General features: G+C 39.9%; 1 protein-coding gene across 1 annotated transcript; it reads right to left on the bottom strand.

Moving 5' to 3' along the window:
• Nucleotides 1-17,881: 17,881 nt before the first annotated feature.
• Nucleotides 17,882-19,321, bottom strand: LOC147476698 (pluviatolide O-methyltransferase-like). Its single transcript, XM_086584488.1, has 2 exons — nucleotides 18,458-19,321; nucleotides 17,882-18,348 (listed from the first exon to the last, which is right to left on the bottom strand). Exons 1-2 carry the CDS (start codon nucleotides 19,217-19,219, stop codon nucleotides 18,046-18,048), a joined length of 1,065 nt encoding a protein of 354 aa, XP_086440614.1. The 5' UTR covers nucleotides 19,220-19,321; the 3' UTR covers nucleotides 17,882-18,045.
• Nucleotides 19,322-21,403: the final 2,082 nt, after the last annotated feature.

The raw sequence follows: 21,403 nt of genomic DNA, 5'->3' as shown, positions 1-21,403 counted from the left end.
CGAGTTATGAGGTATCCCAGAAATTTTCCAGAAGAGAGGCCCAAAAGAACATTTGGCGGGATTGAGTCACATGTTATAATTGTTAAGCCTATAAAAAACAAGTTAAAGATCGGAAAGATGATCACCCGTATCCTTCGATTTAACGACTATATTATCGATATAAGCCTCCATTATTTTTCCCAACAGATCGGAAAAAATTGTATTGAAGAGTGAAATCCATTTCACCCAGAAGATTTAAACAGACAGACGCCCCCGGTCGAGCCTATATGGAAGATGACACCTGCCATTACCTCTTACAAGAGTTAGAGATTTTAGGCGGTACACACTTTCAGGTCCGACTGGAGATTGTCTTTTTCTTTGCGTGTAACCAACCTATCTAGGTCGGTAGTTTGCCTGGGGTTGTGGTCTTCCCTGTCAGGTCAGTCTCGTTTGGGATATTGGTATTCCTTATATTTTCTTATGTGACACCTTCTTTCCCCCAATGGGTGGGGACATGCGGGATGGCAATTTTTCTCAAATTTGCGAGGTTGGCCTTCCCTGTCAGGTCGGTCAAGTCTAGGATGAAGGTTTTCCTTATACTTTCTTCCGTGACGCCTTCTTTCCCTGCCTGGTCGGACCTGTCTAGGATGGCGATTTTCCTCAAATCTGCGAGGTTGGCCTTCCCTGTCAGGTCGGTCCAGTCTGGGATGAAGGTTTTCCTTATACTTTCTTCCGTGATGCCTTCTTTCGGAGGCGTTTGTATCGCCGTTTGCGGTAGTGGCGGCAGCGGTGCTGTTGCAGTTGGATGTTAAGAATTGATCCTACCACTAGGAGCAACTCGATTGTTCAACGGTTCTTGCATTGCCTGACTTGAATTTCGAGGGTTGCGATTCCTATTGGCAGGAGGAATATGTTGTATGTTCGGTCTGCTTCTTGTGCTTACCATCTTGATTGTTTTACGTGATAATAGATTCAAAAAACCCACAGACGGCGCCAATTATGTTTCGGCAGTAAACTGCTTCAACACAACGAGAGCAATGGTAAAGAACGCACTAAGAAACAGAGGAATTTGATGTTGGGGGAGATGAAATTTAACCAAATAATGGCTGCCACGCGTACTCCAAGATCTATTCTCTAGGGATCAAGTTTCAACGTAGTTCCTTATGAAAAATAATGTGGTATTTATATAGGTAGAGTAGAAAGTCCTTGTAGCTCAAGTAATCTTGTTGCTTGAGCAATTGTGATAGAATATAACTCTCAACTGATAATTATCTTTTTGATAAGAAATGAATCTGGACATAAATCAATGTACATTAGTGGCAAGCCATGTGGCTAAGGTTCAGCCTTAGACACATGAGTTAATGGGCCTGTACATTGATCCATGATATTGTGAATTGGGCTTTAGCCTTGTCGATTAAACGAATAAAATGGAGACCCCTAATAATGGACGTTTGCCACGTATGTGGGGGTCGAAACAAATACAAAACAACATTTGTCTCAACTAAAAATCTATTACACCTTAAGGAAAAACAAAACATATCCTGAATGCGACGCTAATGCAAACCACAAGCAGCAACCGACCTTCTTCAACATGAAACCTGTCGAGACTTATCAACTATGTTCATTTAATGAACACACCCGATAAGCAAACATGCAAATCGGGTCAGCATTATAAAAATGCTGGTGTGAGTAGCTCTAAAATACAACATATACTTATACATATACATACACAATCCCTAAGGCAGTTAGTTCCTCCACCGAGGTGCCTTAACTTTCAACGACTAATACGACATTCTTAACTACAATAGGTAAGGCAAGTAGTTCCTCCACTGAGGCGTCTTAACTTCCCACTAACCACACAACAAACCATATGCATAATAAAAGGCATTTCGTTACTCCATGAGGCGCCTTAGGTTCTAACTAAACTAATAACCAGCCAAGCATATTCTATACTTACCGCATTTCATGCTCAATTACAGAGTAGGTCGTCTCTGCCCAAGTAATTAGTTTGACCCACACTTTTGCAAAACCATATACAATCATCTATCTAAAGATACATCATTAACCAACACATTACTATAATTATATTAATTAAGGCTTTCTTTGCGTGTCCCTAAAATCACGTCGTATCTATGTCTTACCTAGTTTCCCTGGCTACCACAATCGCTTCCCAACGCCGAACATGTACATCCACATGCCTCCCCTTATATAATGAACCATTCAGTGCGTAACTACCCTGAGCGGGATGCCGCACACCAGGTAACCCTCACATGAAAGCCATTATGTAAGTACTGCCACTATTCGGCATAAAATATCGCGCGTCTCGTTCTAATTTTGCGAACGGAATAATCAAGCCATTATTCGGCTACGCCAGAAGGGCCATTCAGATTTACTGAAACGCCAGAAGGGCCAAATCACATTACTTATACTAAAAGGGCCATTCAGATTCACTGAAACGCCAGAAGGGCCAAATCCCATAAGTTGTGGTAGCTAGGTTCTAGGATTTTCGTTACGTAATTTATTCAAGTGTTATACATTTATGACTCATAATAATTCCACTATATCACGTGCAGGTCAAATACCTTATTGCACTAAGCTCCAATATTTAGAAATATCTCAATACATCTCATAACAACTTTTATTCTTTCACGTGCCAATATATTATTGCACTACGCCACACTCCCGTGGGAAATATCCACAAATACTCTACTAGCATCTCACAGATAAAATAATGGAGTGTCTATACATTTATTCCTCCAAAACTATTGCATTTAATATATATATATATCCCAACATATTATATAATGTCACAATTGCTTCAAACGTAACGCATACATTTTTATAGCGTTTTAGGAATATTATATCTCCTAAAGTTTCTGCCTGTCACGTGTCAAAATATACACAATATCAATGTCAAATCTTTCTTAGATAATGACAACCAAATTTATACAAGCTTCGACAATATTTTATTACTACATTTGTCTATATACTTAAATATGTGAAAAACTGGAAAAAACAACATTCCACAGTCAATAGTCAATGGTCAAAGTCAAAGTCAAAGTCAACACATCATTGTCAAAGTCAAACTGTCGTTTCCATGTTCAACAGGTTCATGGTCATAGCCATGGTTCATGGCTAAGGGCAATGTGCATGGCTCATGGGCTTATGACCAAGGTAATGGTTCGGACCCAACTGGCCAAACCCAAACCTTAGAACCCGACTCCAAAAGTTTAAAACCAACTTATTTATTCCACCTGACCCAATTGGGGACATAAGGACCAACCCACATAAAATTAGAAATCGGCCCAAAGAAAACTAATTAGTTTTGGCCCAAACAACTTAAACTAAACTGGCCCAAAAACTTTGAACTGAAACCGAACCAAACAAAACAAAATAAAACTGGTCCAAACTTAACAAAACTGGTCTGGCCTAACAACTAGAACTAAAGCCCAACAATTTAAACCGGCCCAAGTAACTGATTGGTTCGGCCCAAGGCCCAACCGCTTATCTTCTCCATCAGCTACAGTAACCTCCTCCACCACTAGCCACCCAATCGCACCGGCCACCAACTCTCCCCTTCATCATATCGGTTTTGACCCAAATAAAAAACCAACCAACTTTAACAAAAGTGAAAACTTCAATTCTTGAATTTAACATCTCAACTAAAACTAGATCTGAGACAAATTCTTGCCGCCATTAACGTTTCTTCAAGCTCCAATCTTACCCCTTTCCAACACCCATCCAAACATCAATACCCAAACCTCAACCCCTTTCTACCCCAATCTTCAATCAACACAAAAAAACAACAATCACAGTTCACATACTTTTACTGGCGATTTTCTCTGGCCGCCATTAACGAACTGGTCAAGCATTCTCCAAGCTTCAACAACTCTTCCCCACTCTCCAGCACCCATACAAAAATCCCTAACCAACCTCAAACCAACAAATCTAACCTCACCACAAAAGTTCAAACAAATCAAACGCCATTAACATTGGTTTGTGGGCGACGCCATTAACGCCTGTCGAAGCTTCAAGCTTCCAACAGTACCCAAATTCAATCCCAACATCCAACCAACACTCCACATACAAAACATAAGAACAATTCAACCGGTATACAGAGACAACTTCTCTGTCTCACGCCGCCATTGACGACTTTTTCCGAGTTCCAATAATTCCGGACAGTTTCAATAATAACTAAAACAATATACTGATAACTATCCAGTTTAATAATAACGAGACATGATGAAGAAGAATGAACCGTAAAACTGCTATTACTGTATACCAGTGAAGTAGAAAAACTAACTATTCACCTGTATTAAAACTCGACGAATCCCTCATCATCCGAACCGTTGCGCTCCAACGCTCGAGCAAACAAGCCGCCTCCATTTTTATTATATTTTATTCTCTAAAAACCCTATTCTCTAGAACAATGTGATTATATACTTGGGTTTGAAACCCAAGCCCAATACGGACTCGGGCCCAGAAAGCAGGCCCACGTATCCCAAATCCAATCCAGTGAATTTTAAATAAATAAATAAATTAATAAATTAATAACTAAATACGTATTTTAAATATGGGCGTTACACACTTCCTTTTGGTGATTACGATCTGCATCGTATATTGGTCGATTCAGGAAGTTCGGTGGATGTGTTGTACTATGACGCATTCAAGAAGTTGTAGATTCCTAACTCAGAGATGGCCATCACTCACTCCAACCTGTATGGGTTCAGTGGAGACAAAGCTCTAACAGTTGAAGAGGTCTAGCTACCTGTAGCTATTGGTCCAATAACCCTCATCATTAACTTTGTTATGGTCAAAACTAACACACCTTATCACATGATCCTGGGCAGGACCTGGTTGCATAGACTCCGTGCTGTTCTCAGCACCTATCATCAATGTTTAAAATTCCCACATAATGGAAGAATAAAGACAATCATAGGAGATCAAGTGGCTGCCAAAACATGCTACGCTCTAGCGACAAAATAGGCCCCACTCCCTTTTGAGCCAATGGATGTGGAGTCACTTGTCAAATAGCAATTACAGTTGGATGCTCCTCTCCTGGACTTGGTCCCAAGAGAGAGGGAGGATCCCCCTCACTAGAGCCCTTAGAGGAAGTGGAGATCATGGGAGAAAACACACCTAGACCACTTTCATCGGCACCTTGTTGAGTTCCGAAGAGCGCCATGCTCTAATACACTTCCTCCAAGAACACAAGGACGTATTTGCCTGGTCAATCGATGAAATGCCAGGAATGTACGCCCATGTCCACAGTGATGCTGGAGTAGTCAAGCAGAAGCCAAGAAAAATAGGTGCTGACAGATCCAAAGTAGTGAATGATGACGTTCAAAAGCTAAGGGCGGCTAATTTTGTTAGGGAAATCAGTTTCCCCACCTGGATCTCTAACATTGTCCTAGTGCGTAAGAATAATAGGTCATGGAGAATCTATATCAACTTTGCAGATCTGAACCGTGCGTGTCCAAAAGATATTTACCCTCTGCCATGAATTGACAAATTGGTAGATGCGACAGCTGGACATGAATTATTATCCTTCACAAATGGGTCATCCGGCTACAACCAGATCCCATTGCATGAGGAAGACCATAAGCATGCTAGTTTCACAACCAAGGATGGCATGTACTGCTATCAAGTCATGCCGTTCGGACTGGAAAATGCGAGCGCCACATACCAACGTTTGGTAAACAGGATGTTCGAGGGATTGATAGGCGATATTGTGGAAGTATATGTAGATGACCTCTTGATTAAGATTTTGAGATGTGGAGAACACCTCTCTGACCTAAAACGAGCATTTGATATTTTACGAGAGTATCGTATGAAACTCAACCCAATGAAATGTGCTTTTGCTGTCTCATCAGGGAAGTTTTTAGGGTATCTAGTTACTAAGTGAGGAATCGAGGCAAACTCAGATCAGATCCAGGCACTTATAGAAATGCCTTCACTTAAAAACATGAAAGAGGTCCAAAAAGTCACAGGTAGGCTGGCAGCTCTGAACAAGTTCATTTCCAAGAGTTTAGATAAGTACAGGCCTCTGTTCCAATTACTATGAAAGAATACCTCATTCGCTTGGACAGAAGACTACCAAAAGGCATTCGATCAACTCAAATTGTACTTGTGGTCACCACCAATCCTTACCAAACCAATTGATAGAGAAGTCCTTGGTTTTTATCTATCTTCATCTGACTAAGGTATCAGTTTTGTATTGATTCGGGTGGACAAAAAGAAGGTTGAAAAACCTGTCTATTTCTTGAGTCGAACACTCTTACCAGTAGAAACAAGGTATCCTAAGCTCGAAAGAGTCGCGTTAGCTCTTATTTTTGCGGTGGAGAAGTTTCAACCATACTTCCAGTCTTATACTATTAGAGTGATCTCAAAATACCAGTTACGATCAGTTCTGGAAAGATCGAACAGGTCAGGAAAGTTGGCTAAGTGGTTTGTGCAACTGTCAGAGTATGATATAATCTACGTCCCACGATAATCAGAGAAAAGTCAGGCACTCGCAGAGTTCTTGGGAGATTTCCCAATGACTTACACTGGGTACAACTCAACAATTCCGAGTTCAGATGAAAGTACCCTGTTGGAATCTCTAATGGCGTGTCCAGACCCTTGGGAGCCATGCTCTGGATGGCGATTGTTTATGGATGGTTCTTCAAATGACAGAGGCGCAGGAGTTGGAGCTGTTTTAGTTAATCCTGACAACATGCAATTGGAGAAATCTATTCGGCTAGGATGGAATGCCTCTAACAATGAAGCAGAATATGAGGTAACGCTTGCTGGCCTCACAATGGCTCTCGACCTAGGCTTAACACACCTCACGGTTTTTGGTGAGTCCCAGCTAGTTGTGTTTCAAGTTGATGGAGGCTACGAGACCAGATATAAGCGGATGACAAAATACCTGAGACTAGTAAGAGGTCTCTAGAGTAAGTTCAAGAATGTTCAGTTTTATCAACAGCCCCGCTCAGAAAATCGACACGCAGATGCGTTGGCATATGTTGCCTCAATGTTGGGCAATTCTAAGTCTCGCTCCATACCTATAGAGTTCCAGGACAGACCAATCATCCTTGCACCCAGTGTTACCACAGTTTGTGTTATTCCAGCCACCATACCAAACTGGATGGACCCATACAGGTCTTACCTTATGGACGGGACACTCCCGGAGGATAAAAACACAGCAAGGTGACTGTTGGCAAAGGTGCCAAGATTCACCCTCATTAGGGATGATCTCTTCAAGAAGTAGTTCCTAGGGCCTCACCTACGATGTCTCCCTCCTGACCTCGCTAAACAGGTCATACGAGATGTACACGAAGGAATTTGTGGCAACCACACTGGTGGGTAACACTCGCTTTCAAGATCCTAAGGCAAGGATACTTTTAACCTTACATGCAAAATGATGCTCAAGTTTTTGCAAGCAAATGTGACAAGTGTCAGCAACATGCTCCGCTTATTCATGCTCCTATAACAGAACTGCACCAATTGGCCAGCCCATGGCCATTTGCACAGTGGGGAACTGACATTGTAGGACCCTTGTCACCCGCCCCTGGCAATGTCAGATTCTTGTTAGTCGCAATGGACTACTTCACCAAGTGGATAGAAGTAGTTCTTATTGTCTTTATTCGAGAACAGGATGTCAGAAAGTTAATTTGGAACAACAATGTCTGTAGGTTTGGCATACCTACGGTCATAATCTCTGGTAATGGTCAACAGTTCGCTGGCGGATCAGTAGCCGAACTCTGTGAAAAGTTGCACATCCCCCATCTTTTTTCAACCCCAAGGTATCCACAAGGAAATAGCCAAGCTGAGGCCTCAAATAGAGTTATTTTGGATGACATGAAGTGCAAACTAGATGAAGCGAAGGGGTTGTGGGTTGACAAATTACCTAAGGTCCTATGGGCGTACCAAACTACGATCCACTGAAATCGGACGTTGTGCACACACTAGACAATGAAGAGTTGTTATGCAGAGAAATGGATCTCCTGGATGAAAAGTGGAGGGTGTCGCATTACGTTTGGCTACCAACCAGCAGATTCTGAAGATAACATACGACAAGAACGTCCGAACTCGGGCATTCAAATCTGGAGATTTGGTGCTTCGTGAGATCCCGGAGCATAACGGCAAGCTTAGGCCCAACTAGGAGGGACCCTATATTGTCGACAAGGTCGGACGAACTGGTTTTTACTACTTATGTATTGTTGATGGGGACGTTCTTGTTAAACCATGAAACGCAGAGCACCTCCGCAAGTACTATCAGTAATTTGTTATTTCATGCTTTCTTATGCATTATTTTATCTCTTCGGCCATCAATAAAGTTCTTCACTTTGCAATCAAATCTTTTCTTTGCATAAGCTCTTTATTTATTTTATCCGCAATGGACTAAGCCTTTAGGGAATTCGATATTCATTATCTGTTCAAATATATTGTATGCCAATGAGCCTTGGAACCAGAGATACCGTGTTTGGGGACGCCGAATTGTATGCCAGTTCCCTTTTTTCCCCCCATGAAGCCTGAATTGTATGCCAATTCTTTAAGACTGAGATTATCCTCTGTTGGGTTAAGCCTTTAGGGAACGTAACCACACTAATTGTTCAGTAAGTTGTATGCCAGCTTGACTTGGAACCAGAGATAGTGTTCTTGGGAATCCGAACTGTATGCTAGTTCCTTACGTTCCCATGACATCACTACTGGGGTTGCTGGGAAGATTTGGGTTGGATCTAGATCCGGCACACAATCACTGGCCTGAACTTATGTCGGCATGATTGCGCTGAGGAAGACTCCCTCATCACTGTTCTAGCGATAACCTATTTATTTTTTAAATAAACTGGACCTATCGTTATTGAACACGGTGTCGTGCTCAAGGCACGAAGTTACTTTCGTGTAAGACATTCGGCTCCATTGGGAGGCTATTTGTCTACTGCGATTGTACTTCGTTATGGTTAAAAATGAGTGGCTCCCATGATATCCTTATCAGATTCTGGCTACGCCTCTTTTTAACATGTTTAGCCTATTAGGGTCATCTATGGTTGTTCCAAATGAACTTTGGGGGCATCAGGTGTGGATTATGCATAGTAGTTCATGTCATAACATGTTGTATAACATAGAATGTTTTAAATGCATGTGTAAATTAGAAGAGCTGCAGAGCTCAATTCATGTCATGATAGGTTGTATAACATAGAATATTTTAAATGCATGCATAAATTAGAAGAGTTGCAGAGCTCAATAAATAAATAGTATGTGAGCAACATAGCTCAATATTACAGACCCAAAGAAATATTGTTTCAAAATAAATGTTTTCTAATCATGAACTGAATAGCTAAGTCTCTACTTAGCTTGTGGAGCAGGGGTAGAATCAAACTTCGGTTCAGTATCACTACTTGCAATTGCACTAGCATCAAGAGCTCCTAGGCCACTCTCCATAACTGGCTGTGTGGTCCAATTGACTGGGACGGTTGAAGGCTGAACAAGAACATTCACCCAAAATAGGCACAAGCAAAAAAGGAAGCTAGATGGCAGGCATGTCATCGTCAATGTCTTCTTCAGAAGATGAGGAAGCATCGGGCATGACCTCATTTTGAATTGCTGAGATATTGGTAGTCAGGTCAGGGAATAGGATGAAAGGGTTAGTCACTCGCCCCTGATCATCCATTTGAGAAACTTATCCAGTAACCTTGATAGCCTCCTCAAACTTAACTTGTTTGGCTACATTGAAGGAATCTTCCAAAACATCAAGTACTCTCAAAGCGAAACGAATAGCATTGTCAGCAGACTTCCTCTTCACCTCTTGCACCACCTTGGAATAAAACTCAGAGGTCTCTGCCAAGATGTCATCAGCTCTCTTTACAGAACGAAGACGCTTCTCTCGGAGATCCCTCTCATAACCTGCCATAACTTCATTAGCATGAGTAATGGTTTGGCCAAGTGTCCTCATCTTGGTATTCCTATGGTTAAGCTCGCCCTAGACTTGATCATTTTTTTCTTGCAGTGAGGTGAATTAGGAGCACAGCTCCAAGAACTTCACTTTCCAAGTGGCAGCATTAGCAGCTCCTTTTTAGGCCTTTTCTAGAGAGTTTCGGAGGTTGGCAATTGTCTCTCTCATATGCCTGAAACCAACATCAGACTTCTTCTCTTTTGCCAAAAGTTGGTCAACTTGGGTTTGCAGTTCCTCAGCTCTTTTCTCAGCAGCCTCTCTTGCCTAGTTCAAGTCACCAGTGGCCATGTCATCAGCGGCTGTACTGGCTAAGGTTGCAAAGATTGGTTCTTTCATGGCCAAGAAGTTATTCACCAACTGAAAAAGAATATAGAATGTGTAGGTAACACAATGAGATAATTAGGATATTGTATAAAGAATGAAGTCTTATTACCTTGGCAAGATAAACGGTAGATCTATGAAATGACAGATCCAGACTACCAGCCATACTTGTTTCAGCTCTGTCAATAGGAAGTCACGCAGCTTCCAGAACTCCAAGCGCGATGTCAACATCATTAACTGAGTGTTTGTTGGTAACAGGAAGCTCATCAGGTCGGCCCTAATGCCTCATCTCCACGACCATCTCCCTTTTAGGAGAGTTTGGGGATTGTGGCGAGAAAGGTATGTCAACTCTCCTCTCCCTCCTATGTCCATCCCCAAATCGAGGAGGAAGGAGAGAAAAATTACAGCAACAACGCCTTTCCCCTTTCGGTCATAAGGGAGGGAAGGATTAATAGTCAATGGTACATGGTCACTAGCCTGTTCAGAACTAAGACGAGGATCTGGAACTGGTAGGGGTGCAGTAACTTTGGGAACAGTCACAAGAACCTTGAAAGATGTTTCTTCAACCACTGAGAGAGGAAAAATTTTGGTTCTCTTACTTGAGGGTGCAGCATCAGAAGCAAGAACAGAATCAATTTTCTTTGACTTCGAACGGTTAGACACGCGTACTTCCCTCTTGAAATTACTAGCAGCCAGAAGTTCGTGAGGCAGTCCAGGGCCCCTCCTACCAGTGAATACACAATCATCACTGACATCAGGCTCCTGAACTGTACCTGATGTGGCAATATGACTAGGATTCACTACCAAACTCTTCTCTTTGTGGTTTCCTTTTCTTCTAGTACTGAAAGAAGATTCATCCTGAACTGGAGGAGGAAGAAGACCAGCATCTTGATCCACAGGAGGAGGGAGTACTGTGCACCCAGAGTTTATAGTATTAATCCCAAACGGAGAAAAGCCAGGGGCAAGTGCCAACAGTTCCTTGGTAGACATGTTAAAAAAGGCGGGTGGAATCAGGAACAACCACCCAGGGCATCCTCTAGTTTTTGGAGATCTTGTTGATAAAATCCACAGTAGCAGCATCAGTTGCAGTAAGTTGGTTCTATGGGGAAGAGTCATCTAAGGAATAATAACAAAAGAACTTAGTTGAAAGCATTTATGGATGATTTGTAAAATTCATGAGGAAGTATATATACTTACTAGTCGGTGCATGAGTATCTTTTTTGGGAACATGAATCCAAACTAGCTCGCCAGCTTCATCTTGAGGATGAACATCCCATTCATCACCCAACACCCAGATGTGGTAATCATCCCAACCATCATCACTGTGTGTTCCCTCGAAGAAGACAATCGGAGTGTTCTTGTCTCTGGTCATGAGGTAGTAGTAAGACTGGTCCCGAATGCGACGGATCTCATAAAAATACCCAAACACCCATCGATTCAAGACGAATCCATGTTTCTTTGCCAGTATGGCAGAGTACATGATAGTTCTATAGAACATGGGCGCAGCTTGACCAAAGACAAGATTGAAGTGAACCAAACACTCCTTTAATAATGGGTGGAGAGGAAGAGTGAGGCCAGCCCTAAGTTGACCAATTGTGACTAGCACAACCTCTTTGTAGGCCAACTCGTTAGATAATCTCCCCCACTCAAGCCCAATATTAGCAGGGATGTGAAATTTCTCTCTGATCAGTTGTAGGGAAGAAAGATCCCCAAAGTTGATAAATGACCAATTTGGATTCGTCATGATCAGGGAAGATAGAAAGTTTGAATCTTGAGCTTAAACCCTAGCGAGAGAACGAAGGGTTCAGTATGTAGAGAAGGCTAGATGAAGAGATAATGAGGACTCTCTCATCAAGAACTCGATCTTTATATATACGGACAGGATGAACGATTGAGATTGTCCCAAGCGTTGCGTCTTTCCGGGATGGAACTGCCATCATTGCCTTTTTTTTTGGGAAACAGTGTGTCTACTCGAGCTGTCTTTTCAGAACCTTAATTAGGTAAGACCATAAGCAGTTGCGATAACTGTTTATGGAAAAGATTCTCGTGCCAAAAGCAGTGTCGCTTCGAACGCCCATGTGCTAGATGGCACGAGAGGGGGCATCTGTAAGGGGGATTTCCCGTCAATAGATAAAGGACACGTGGACAGGGAATGACATGGAACTATAAATAGTTCTGGGAGTAAGTAATCTCGTGTTTCTCACGAGTGTTTCATAAACATGTGTTAGTCACGTGACATGCCACCTCTGGAGATAACAGTTGGCCAAGTCGTTAGGAACTGATGTAGGCAGTTCCTTAACAAAAGGGAATTGAGGAGGATGATCCTTGATGATAAAGAAGGAATCAGGATGGTATATCTGTAAGAGGTTACCTTTTAGGCCTAATCTTCCTGTACATAACGAGTTATTATGATCTAAATAAAAGGAAACATATCTCTAATAAGATATGGTCCAGGTTCAGACTTCCAAGGAAGGAAGATTCCTAATAGGAAAGCAAAGTCCAATGAGAGGAGGAAACTCGCAAGCAGTGAGGTTAGCCGCTAAGCAATTCAATCCTGATTATTCAATTACACTACACCAGAATTTGTGATTTGAGACGGTCAAATCCGTCGTTTTTTCTGATTTGCGACGGGTTTTAATGTCCCAAGTTCCCGTCGTTAATTGCTCTGTCGTTAATAATTGAGACGTGATAGTCCGTCGTAAGTGGAATTAGGAAACGACTAAAATATCTGTCACAAGGTCATCGCAAAGAGAAAAGACGACCTTAGCCGTCGTTGTTTAGACAATTTATTTTTAAGAAAAAATATGTAGGCCAAATGACCTGCAACTACTAGAGTGGTTGATTCAAAGGAGATCCCCCACCCTTACTACACAAACAGACTAGAAAATTGTCACATACCAAATTTTAACTTCATAACAAAAAAAAAACCACATCTGAGTTTCTTAGATAACTATGAATACATTTAAAAAGCACATGATAACTCCATTGCATAAATAGCATTATTTGCTAAGTAACTCTTTCAATCATTAATTTAAATAAACAAATGAATAAAAATCAAAGAGCTATTAACTAAACTTCATAACAAACTATAGGCTTTAGCTTTCCATCACTTGCACCATGCATCCATGCATATTCTCGATAAGCCAATCCTTGTGTAACATAAGGAGCCTGCACTGACAAAAGTTTAAAAAAAAAGATATAACTTGATTCTAGAATCTAAAAATAGGCCATATCTAATAAACAAAAATTGATATAAAAGGGAGCAATACATGAGTTCATCATATTTAAAGACGCAAAAAGCTAGAATATAGTTTATTCTTTAGACAATTCTAAGCATGAAGTAAAACAATCTTCTTCCTGTCAATACCACGCGCACATAGCTGCATACACCTTTAACATGCATCATAACCTTATAAAATAATAAATAGACTAGCCCTTTGATAAATCTAACTTTAGTAAATCATTTGGCTTATATGATACTAGAGGCATAGGGCTAGAATCCCGTCAACATCAATAAGTTACTATGTAAAAAAAATGTATAACCTTAGTTATACCGAGATACACAAAAAGATGACTTACTTAGATCAGTTAAAACAATCAGTCCATCTACTCCGAGTGGTTGTGTAGGTACATGGCTGAAAATACATGGCTTACTAGATAGTTTGGTGTGTAGCATGGGAAACAATCTTTCTATACATTGCTACATAATCAACCTAAAAACAACGAAGTAATATATTTCGACTTAGTGAGGGCTATTTCACCATAAAAAGGTGCATATCCATGCAATAAAAATGATGTAAAGGTTCCTCAACCCATTATACTACTCTAAACTACAAACCAACCCATCTAGAAATCAAGTCCATCAATTTAGGATTAACTAAACCATGTTGTAATATCCAACTTGGTGATAACCTGAATTCATTCTCTCTGGCCATAATAGAAAGTCCAAGAAAAAAAAAGATGAGTGAACAACCCTTACTCAAAAACCAACAAACAAATTCAAGTTCAAACGATTAAAATGTTAACAAGCTAAAAAACTTCATTGAAATGAAAGGTTCACAACTAAAAGTAAAGATCAGAAAAATTAAATCATCACAACCAACAATAATATTGAATTCAAAAGAAAAGTGGAAAATATGGAGAGTAGTCTAGGTACGGTTATGTACTTTTCCTCCCATTGTTTGTTCCACTCAAAGATATCTTACTTAACTATTTAATGGAGTGGATCAGTGGAATATATTCAAAGCTCAAGCCAGCAAGTAATTCAATTTTGGTAACTCAATTATAATTCAAGACAAGGAATGGAAAGCTACTAAACTACACACACTAATGGAAACCATTGAATACTAATCTTCCTCATGTAATTGAACCTCCCCCTTTGTCATCCATAGTATAACTACGATACCTACCTGGAGGTATAAACACTACAATCTAAAAATAATATAAAACTTACCTATATACTTCTCACTTGAATTTTTTCTTATTCCAATCAGGTCTCTTAAAGATAATATTCTAATTAAACTTCAATCCTTTCTTGATTTACTTCTCAAAGATCAAAGAAAATGATGGCCTGTACTAGGAAGAAACCAAATGAAACTTCTTGAAAACATAGCAGTTACCATAGTCACTAACCTTGTATCAAACAACAAGCCAAGTACTTCCAACGACGAGTGTCACACTTTGCATTGTGAGTCCAATCTTCAAGTTCCACCACAAACACAAAACACTAGAAAAGCATGAAGCCATTGTCAACGAATTACTATCCCAAGTGTTCAATGCATAAGCCACTAAAGAATATAGGGCAGCACAATATGAAATTAAAGTAACTATATTAGATCATTCATTTCATCTAAAAATACAAAAAACAAATTATAACAGCACCTACATAAAGTAAAAGGAGTGCACACTATTATCACAAAGGAAGATAAGTTCAGCAACATGTATCATGTAAAAAGCTAAGGGTCATTCTCGGAGTTATTTTTCGAATGCAAACTAAAGAACATGCACTTATCATTCACAACTTCACCTTCACGCCCTATACTCTCTTACACCAAAAAGAGCACTACCCAAAAGCTTCAAAGCTCTAAAATGTGTAGGACAAAGTATTTCAGCCTCTCTGTAATGCTCACAAGCACTTAAAACTATACTGTCTGCTTTCAACGCAATCCCAAGATTAACATGAAACTATGGTGGCTTATGGCAAATAAGCCACCATAGCTGAACGAAGAATTAATGCTAAACTTTATTTTTGAAGGGAAATAGGGTTCAGTTGAGTAGCGACGGCATCGAAGCAAACTAGAGACACTTTCGCCCTTCTTAGATTAAGGACAAAAAATGTGATCGCTTATTTTTTGGGCCAAAACCTGGCGACGGGTTTTCTAATGTTTAAGACTCAAAATCCCGTCCTACATTTAAGACGATGATTTCTGTCTCAATGGGTCGTCCTAATTTAACAATTTTGGTGTAGTGTCAAGTCATCTCATTCCCCTTTCCTATTCCAAAGTTTAATCACACGGCACAGAGGAGGATCGTAGGATACTCAGAAATTCCCCTACAGCGGTAATAGATGACTTGAGAACCCTTAATAGAGGTAAGGGCAGCAAAGCCCGGCCTATCGAAACTCTTGAGAACTGTAGAGTGTAAACCTCAAATGTTTACACACTCTTGAGTCTTGAGGGTACCGCACTACCAATGTATAGATCCTTCGAGCTTCGTTCCTAATTATAGGTTCTGGCCAGCCAGTCTAATTGTATTGGTTGGCCGGAAAAAGAGTATTTGATTGTTTTGATGTGATGTCGTTCTTATCTTTTGGGTTATTTAGTTTTTGGCCCCACTTTATATATAGATATTAGCGTTTGGCTCTCCTAAGTTGCTAAATTCGTTTTTAGATTAGTTGAAGGACAATTTTGTGTTGACTGTGAGTTGATCTTCTCATAATGTAATGGCTCAAATACCCTTAACAATATTTACCAATATGCCATTATGAAAGTGGTTTGAAGTGTAGAAGGCACATGTCTTAATCAAAAGCGGTCCGGATCATAACAATCGAGGAATACAATTTAATCTAAGGAAATACACTTGATTTCATCGGAGTCCTTCTAAAATCTAACCACTCTTGCTCTCCTTAATTGATCCTGTTCATCTTCATCCTCCAAGTAATACAGGCTATACATTTGAGTATTTGATTCAAACAAGTAACACTTCTTCAATTGTTCGATTGGATTTGGTTTCAAACTGGGAAAAATCAACCATTGCATCTGTTGAATTCTTCTTCTTCTTCTTTTTTTTTTTCGATAATAGCATCTGACGAATTTGATGTTTAGTGTTTGCATAGATACCAGAAAAATACCATGAAATAACGTACTATCTGAATACAAAATAACTACTTGGATAGATGGATCGAAGCAACTGACGAAGATAACAACGACTTGCCAGCGAAGGCACCACAAAATAGTGATAAAATCCTCCCAGATGACTAATAGTGTTAACCGATTTGCTTACAGAAGCCATGGGTTTCAGATAAAAAGACAAGCTTTTGTCTCTGCTTCTTGAGATAATCTTTCAATGCATTAATCATCGAAGGTCGCCCAATTCCAACTTAAACAATTCATCTCTCAACAGTTTAGAATTACAACCTCACCAAAATGAATACTTGACACAAAATGATCAACAATCTGGAACTATGCACAATAATATATATCCGAGCAACTCACACCAAATAATACACTAGCAATCTGGAATTTGTGGTGTAGAGATTATCATCAACTACGTTAAGCAAAAAATTCAGCTGTGTACTTCGGTGATTCAATACCAAAAAATCATAGAGCTTTCCCGCATCACCAAGATCATATCAGCAACAAAACAATGAGAATTGATTGGGGTCTTGATCATAAAAAAATTCGGAATATTGTGTACTTGAGGAGAGAGAAGCTTTCATTTTTGTTGGTGGAATCACAATCTTTCAATTTGTATGTTGAATGTGTTTTTTTATTTCTAGATTATACTATTCACAATATAAGAGGACCATTGATACCAGTTATCAATTTGAGGAGGTCGACTACTGGTGATTGACATTTGACACCCATTTGAGGTGGTCCAAGAAGAAGATGAATAGTAACCAGTTAAATAATGTGTTGATTGAAATTGTAATGGAATTTCAAATCGAAATGAAACAATAGAATATTTCGTTACAATTTCACATGCAAGTCACGAGAAGGGTAAAGTTGTCATTTTGAAGAATATATGATGTGAAGTTAAAGTTGACTGATTCAACTAATAGAACTGGAGCCAAAAACGAATTTAATAATTTAGGAGAGCCAAACGCTAATATCTATATATAAAGTGGGGCCAAAAGCTAAATAACCCTTATCTTTTTTAATCCATAAAAATCTTCACTGGAGTAATTTTGTTCAGGACTGATAAGAATAGTCTGATTAGAAGGCAAGTATCTGACTGACTGTACAGAACCCCAAAACATCAAAATCTAAGATCGATACTTAAGTCTCCCAATTGGAGGCATCTGAAGACGTACAACTAGGTAAAGCAAATGAATGTATTGCAAATTTGCATTCATGTTTCAAATTTAGTTTTAGATTGATGGAAACCAGGCGCGCGGTTACCATTTAATCTCTTGTTTTGGTTGAATAATTAGACTGTAGAGTAGTACAAAACTTAAATTACAGATGCAATTCGTAATACAGATACAATTCATTCAGTGATTCAGAGAGGCAGGTCCGCAAGAAGACCTGCCAGAAACACATGCACCATGCAGAATACTAAATTATATTGATACACTTCAATTCATCCAATTAAGGGAATACTTCAATAATAGACCTCAAACCCAAACCATGAGTTATCTTGTAACTTGTAAAACCAGCCTGCATGAATAGTTTCTCCCATTCTTTCTCAGTTCTCTCTTTTCCAGTAAGAGAAACCATCATTAATATGTCGAAGCAAAGTTGTGCTTCAGTTGCTTGAAACTTTCCTTTATTGCAGTCCACGACTACATCTATAATAATCACCTTCCCTCCCTTGTCTTTTGCTGGAATCGCTTCCCTGCATCGCTGTAGTATCTTAACGCATTCCTCGTCATTCCAATCATGCAAAATCCACTGCACAATTAACAATGCACATAGAAATTTGGAATTTAACGTAGTCATTGCTAATCTAGCACTACAAAGATAGTAGTTAATTAAGAACGAAAAAAAATTGAACTTATACCTTCAGCAGGACTATATCAGCAGAAGGAACATATTTAAACATGTCACCACTAACATATTCTATGTTTCCATTCCCTACCATGTTTGAGACCACATGAGGCAGATCAAGAACTGTACAACTCAAGTGTGGAAGAGCCTTTGAAATAGCCTTGGCGGCAGTTCCTATGCCACCCCCTACATCAACTAGCGACCTAAAACCTTCAAACATCGTCTTATACTCTTTAACCACCACACTCATCACGAAATTTGTGTCACTAGCCATTGCAGTATTAAACAACTGGTTAAATTCAGAGTGTTGGTTACAGTACTTCCAGAAAGTCATCCCATGGGCAACCTCCATTGGTAAAACCTCAGACCCCTGGAACAGGGAAGTCATGAAATGAAAAGGTGTTGCAACAACAGGATCAGTAATCATCAATAGGAATGGTGCTATGTTTGTCGCATGGTTCTTCGTTAGGAGCTTAGACGAAGGCGTCAACATATATTCTTCGTGTTCATGAATTTTCCCTAGAGTGAAGAAGCCAGAGTGCACCAAAACCCGCATTAGGCGGTAAACATAAGCAGATTTTACCTGAGGAATTGAAAGTGCCTTCACCAACTCTGAGAGAGTGACAGGTTTGTCATGGTTGTCAATGATATCTGGTATTCCTAGTTGAACTGCACACCTCAGTGACATGGAGGTTATGTAGTTGAATGTGTAGTTCCATATATGGGATTGAGCTTCAAGTAACTCGTTCGTTCCATCACCTTTAATGATCTCCATCTATATTTGTAGCTTTTCTTTCCACAAACTCTATACTGATCATCCATGTCTATATATCACATATAAAAGTGGAATTGCCTTGTGTACGTGGGGTCCCCAATTGCAATCGCAAGACATTATTTAAACAGTGTGGTAAATTATATAAAGAGCCCCCTTTCCTCATACATACCTTCTATAAGTAGGATAATTGAAGTCTCAACATTCATGACGTGTTTTATATCATTTATTTGTTTTTTCAACCAAATAGACAGGTACGTATTGCCAACTAATTGGATCTTGTGGGGTAAACTCCATAGCACATAATACGCAAGTAAATTATCATGATTCAAGTCCCTTCAATAATTCCTCCAAGAACAGATACAGGGAAAAAGCTGCAAATTAAAAAAATATGTAGGTGTTGTACTATTCATTGCAGCACTCAGTCGATGCCATCTAGGTTTTAATTCGATTAATCAGTATGATCTCTAATGTGAGACTGTGCAGTTAAGAAACCCGGTTTTTTTTTTTTGCCCTTCCTTTTCTTTTTCCCTCACTTTCACTGTTACTCGATCTGCTCGAACCATACCATACATTCATACAATGCCACAGGTAAGTTGAGTCTCTCATGGATGCACAAAGTCGACTCTACCCTTTGCACAGATAAGTCGATCTGCTAGTATTTCAATATCTGCGGTTCTGCCCTTCATGATTTCCTGACACGTATTTATTTAAGCCAGTTTTGTTTTCTGTTTGTTTGTTTTCTGTTGGCCCACTGAAAAAGTCAGATAGACCCATAAAAAAAAAGAGAGAGAGAGACGTGAGAGAGAGAGGGTAAAAGAAAAAAGAGAGAGCGACGTGGGATCCACGTGCCCAAGACTAGTGAAATTAATGCAATTGGGCCAGCATGATCAGATTGCTGTTGGATTTCGGTTCCCATGTTGCATTGACCTGTACAAGACTAAGAATCTACAAGTTGTTGAAATAATTCATTTCTTAGACGCAGTATACACATTAGATATGTACAACATATTCATGTCCCAAAAGCATATAAGCATATCAATAAAGTTGTAGAATTGCATGCATTCAAAAGGACATAAAATATGGAAATAAGGGCAAACAAACCTGAGGTCCCAGCTTTAATTGCAAGTGGGTTCGTTTTTCTCCTACCCCTACACTGATGCCAGCTCCAATATGCTCTTCATGTGTATCTCCATTATTCATATCTCCCCTCACAATTGGCGAAAGATAATTATAACGGCTTGGATTGCCCACTATTCCAGTGTGAACCATATCTATTGGACACACAAGCGGGGTGATTTCCCATGTGTCATTCTTGCCCGGAATAACAAGAAATCTAGGGGGTGCTAATGATGGTGTCTTAAGAGTTTGTTGGAGATGATGCAAGTCAAAAGGTGAGAATGGTAAAGATTTTTTGGATTCGATGGTTTGTGGTAGAGATGTGGAGAAAGAGTTTTGAGTTCAAACTTGAGAAAGATAATGGGCTTACCTGATTATTTAGGCTGTGCTCAGGGATAAGTCCCATCTTTATTGGGTTTTGGTGCCAGTTGGGCACAGGGCCCTTAGTCTTGATTTTAAGAGTCTTGGTATTGTTGGACTCTGCAGAGAAGATAAAGCAGCTGTTCTGAAGTTTTGGCATTTCCTTTTCCTTGGTCAGAGCACCATTTGTTAAGGAGACGTTGTGAGAAGTCTCTGTCAAGTTCAGCTACCTTTTCTCTAACTTTTTATGTGTTGAATCCCCCTTTGCCATGTGTCCCTTTAGCAAGTACTAATTCACATGAGACTCTTTGACTATCATGTTCTGCACAGCATCCTTCACAGACGCCTCTGTTTCCTTAACAAGTGCATATGCCTTCAACGTCTCTTTTGACAAGGGTGCTATTTGGTGCTCCACATCTATTCTTGTTATCTTGCTACCTTCGTTGCTAGATGCCTTATCTAGATCTATCAGAAGATTTCTGACCACCAATTGGGTTGCTGGCGACCCCTTTCCGTTGCCATTCTGTTGGTTATGCATCTTTTTCCAGCGAAATGTAGGGACTTGTGGAGATTGGATCAAGTTTGTGGGTTCTCCTGTCAGGAACCAAAAACATCCCTTTGGGTTGTTTGCTGCCTCTGGTTTTTTGCACTCAGCTTCATAGTGTCCTAGCATGGCGCACTTGAAACATATAGGTCCAGCTTTTTCGT

The sequence above is a fragment of the Coptis chinensis genome, chromosome 9 (assembly GCF_015680905.1).
Source record: "Coptis chinensis isolate HL-2020 chromosome 9, ASM1568090v1, whole genome shotgun sequence".
Taxonomy (NCBI): domain Eukaryota; kingdom Viridiplantae; phylum Streptophyta; class Magnoliopsida; order Ranunculales; family Ranunculaceae; genus Coptis; species Coptis chinensis.
This window is presented reverse-complemented; position numbering and strand designations above follow the sequence as displayed.

What these genes read in the sequence shown, in the direction of transcription:
- LOC147476698 (XM_086584488.1), bottom strand. Translation starts at nt 19,219, where the DNA reads ATGGAGATCATTAAAGGTGATGGAACGAACGAGTTACTTGAAGCTCAA. An exon ending in CTGATATAGTCCTGCTGAAG is followed by an intron (nt 18,349 to 18,457) that starts GTATAAGTTCAA and finishes TTAATTGTGCAG; the next exon opens with TGGATTTTGCATGATTGGAA.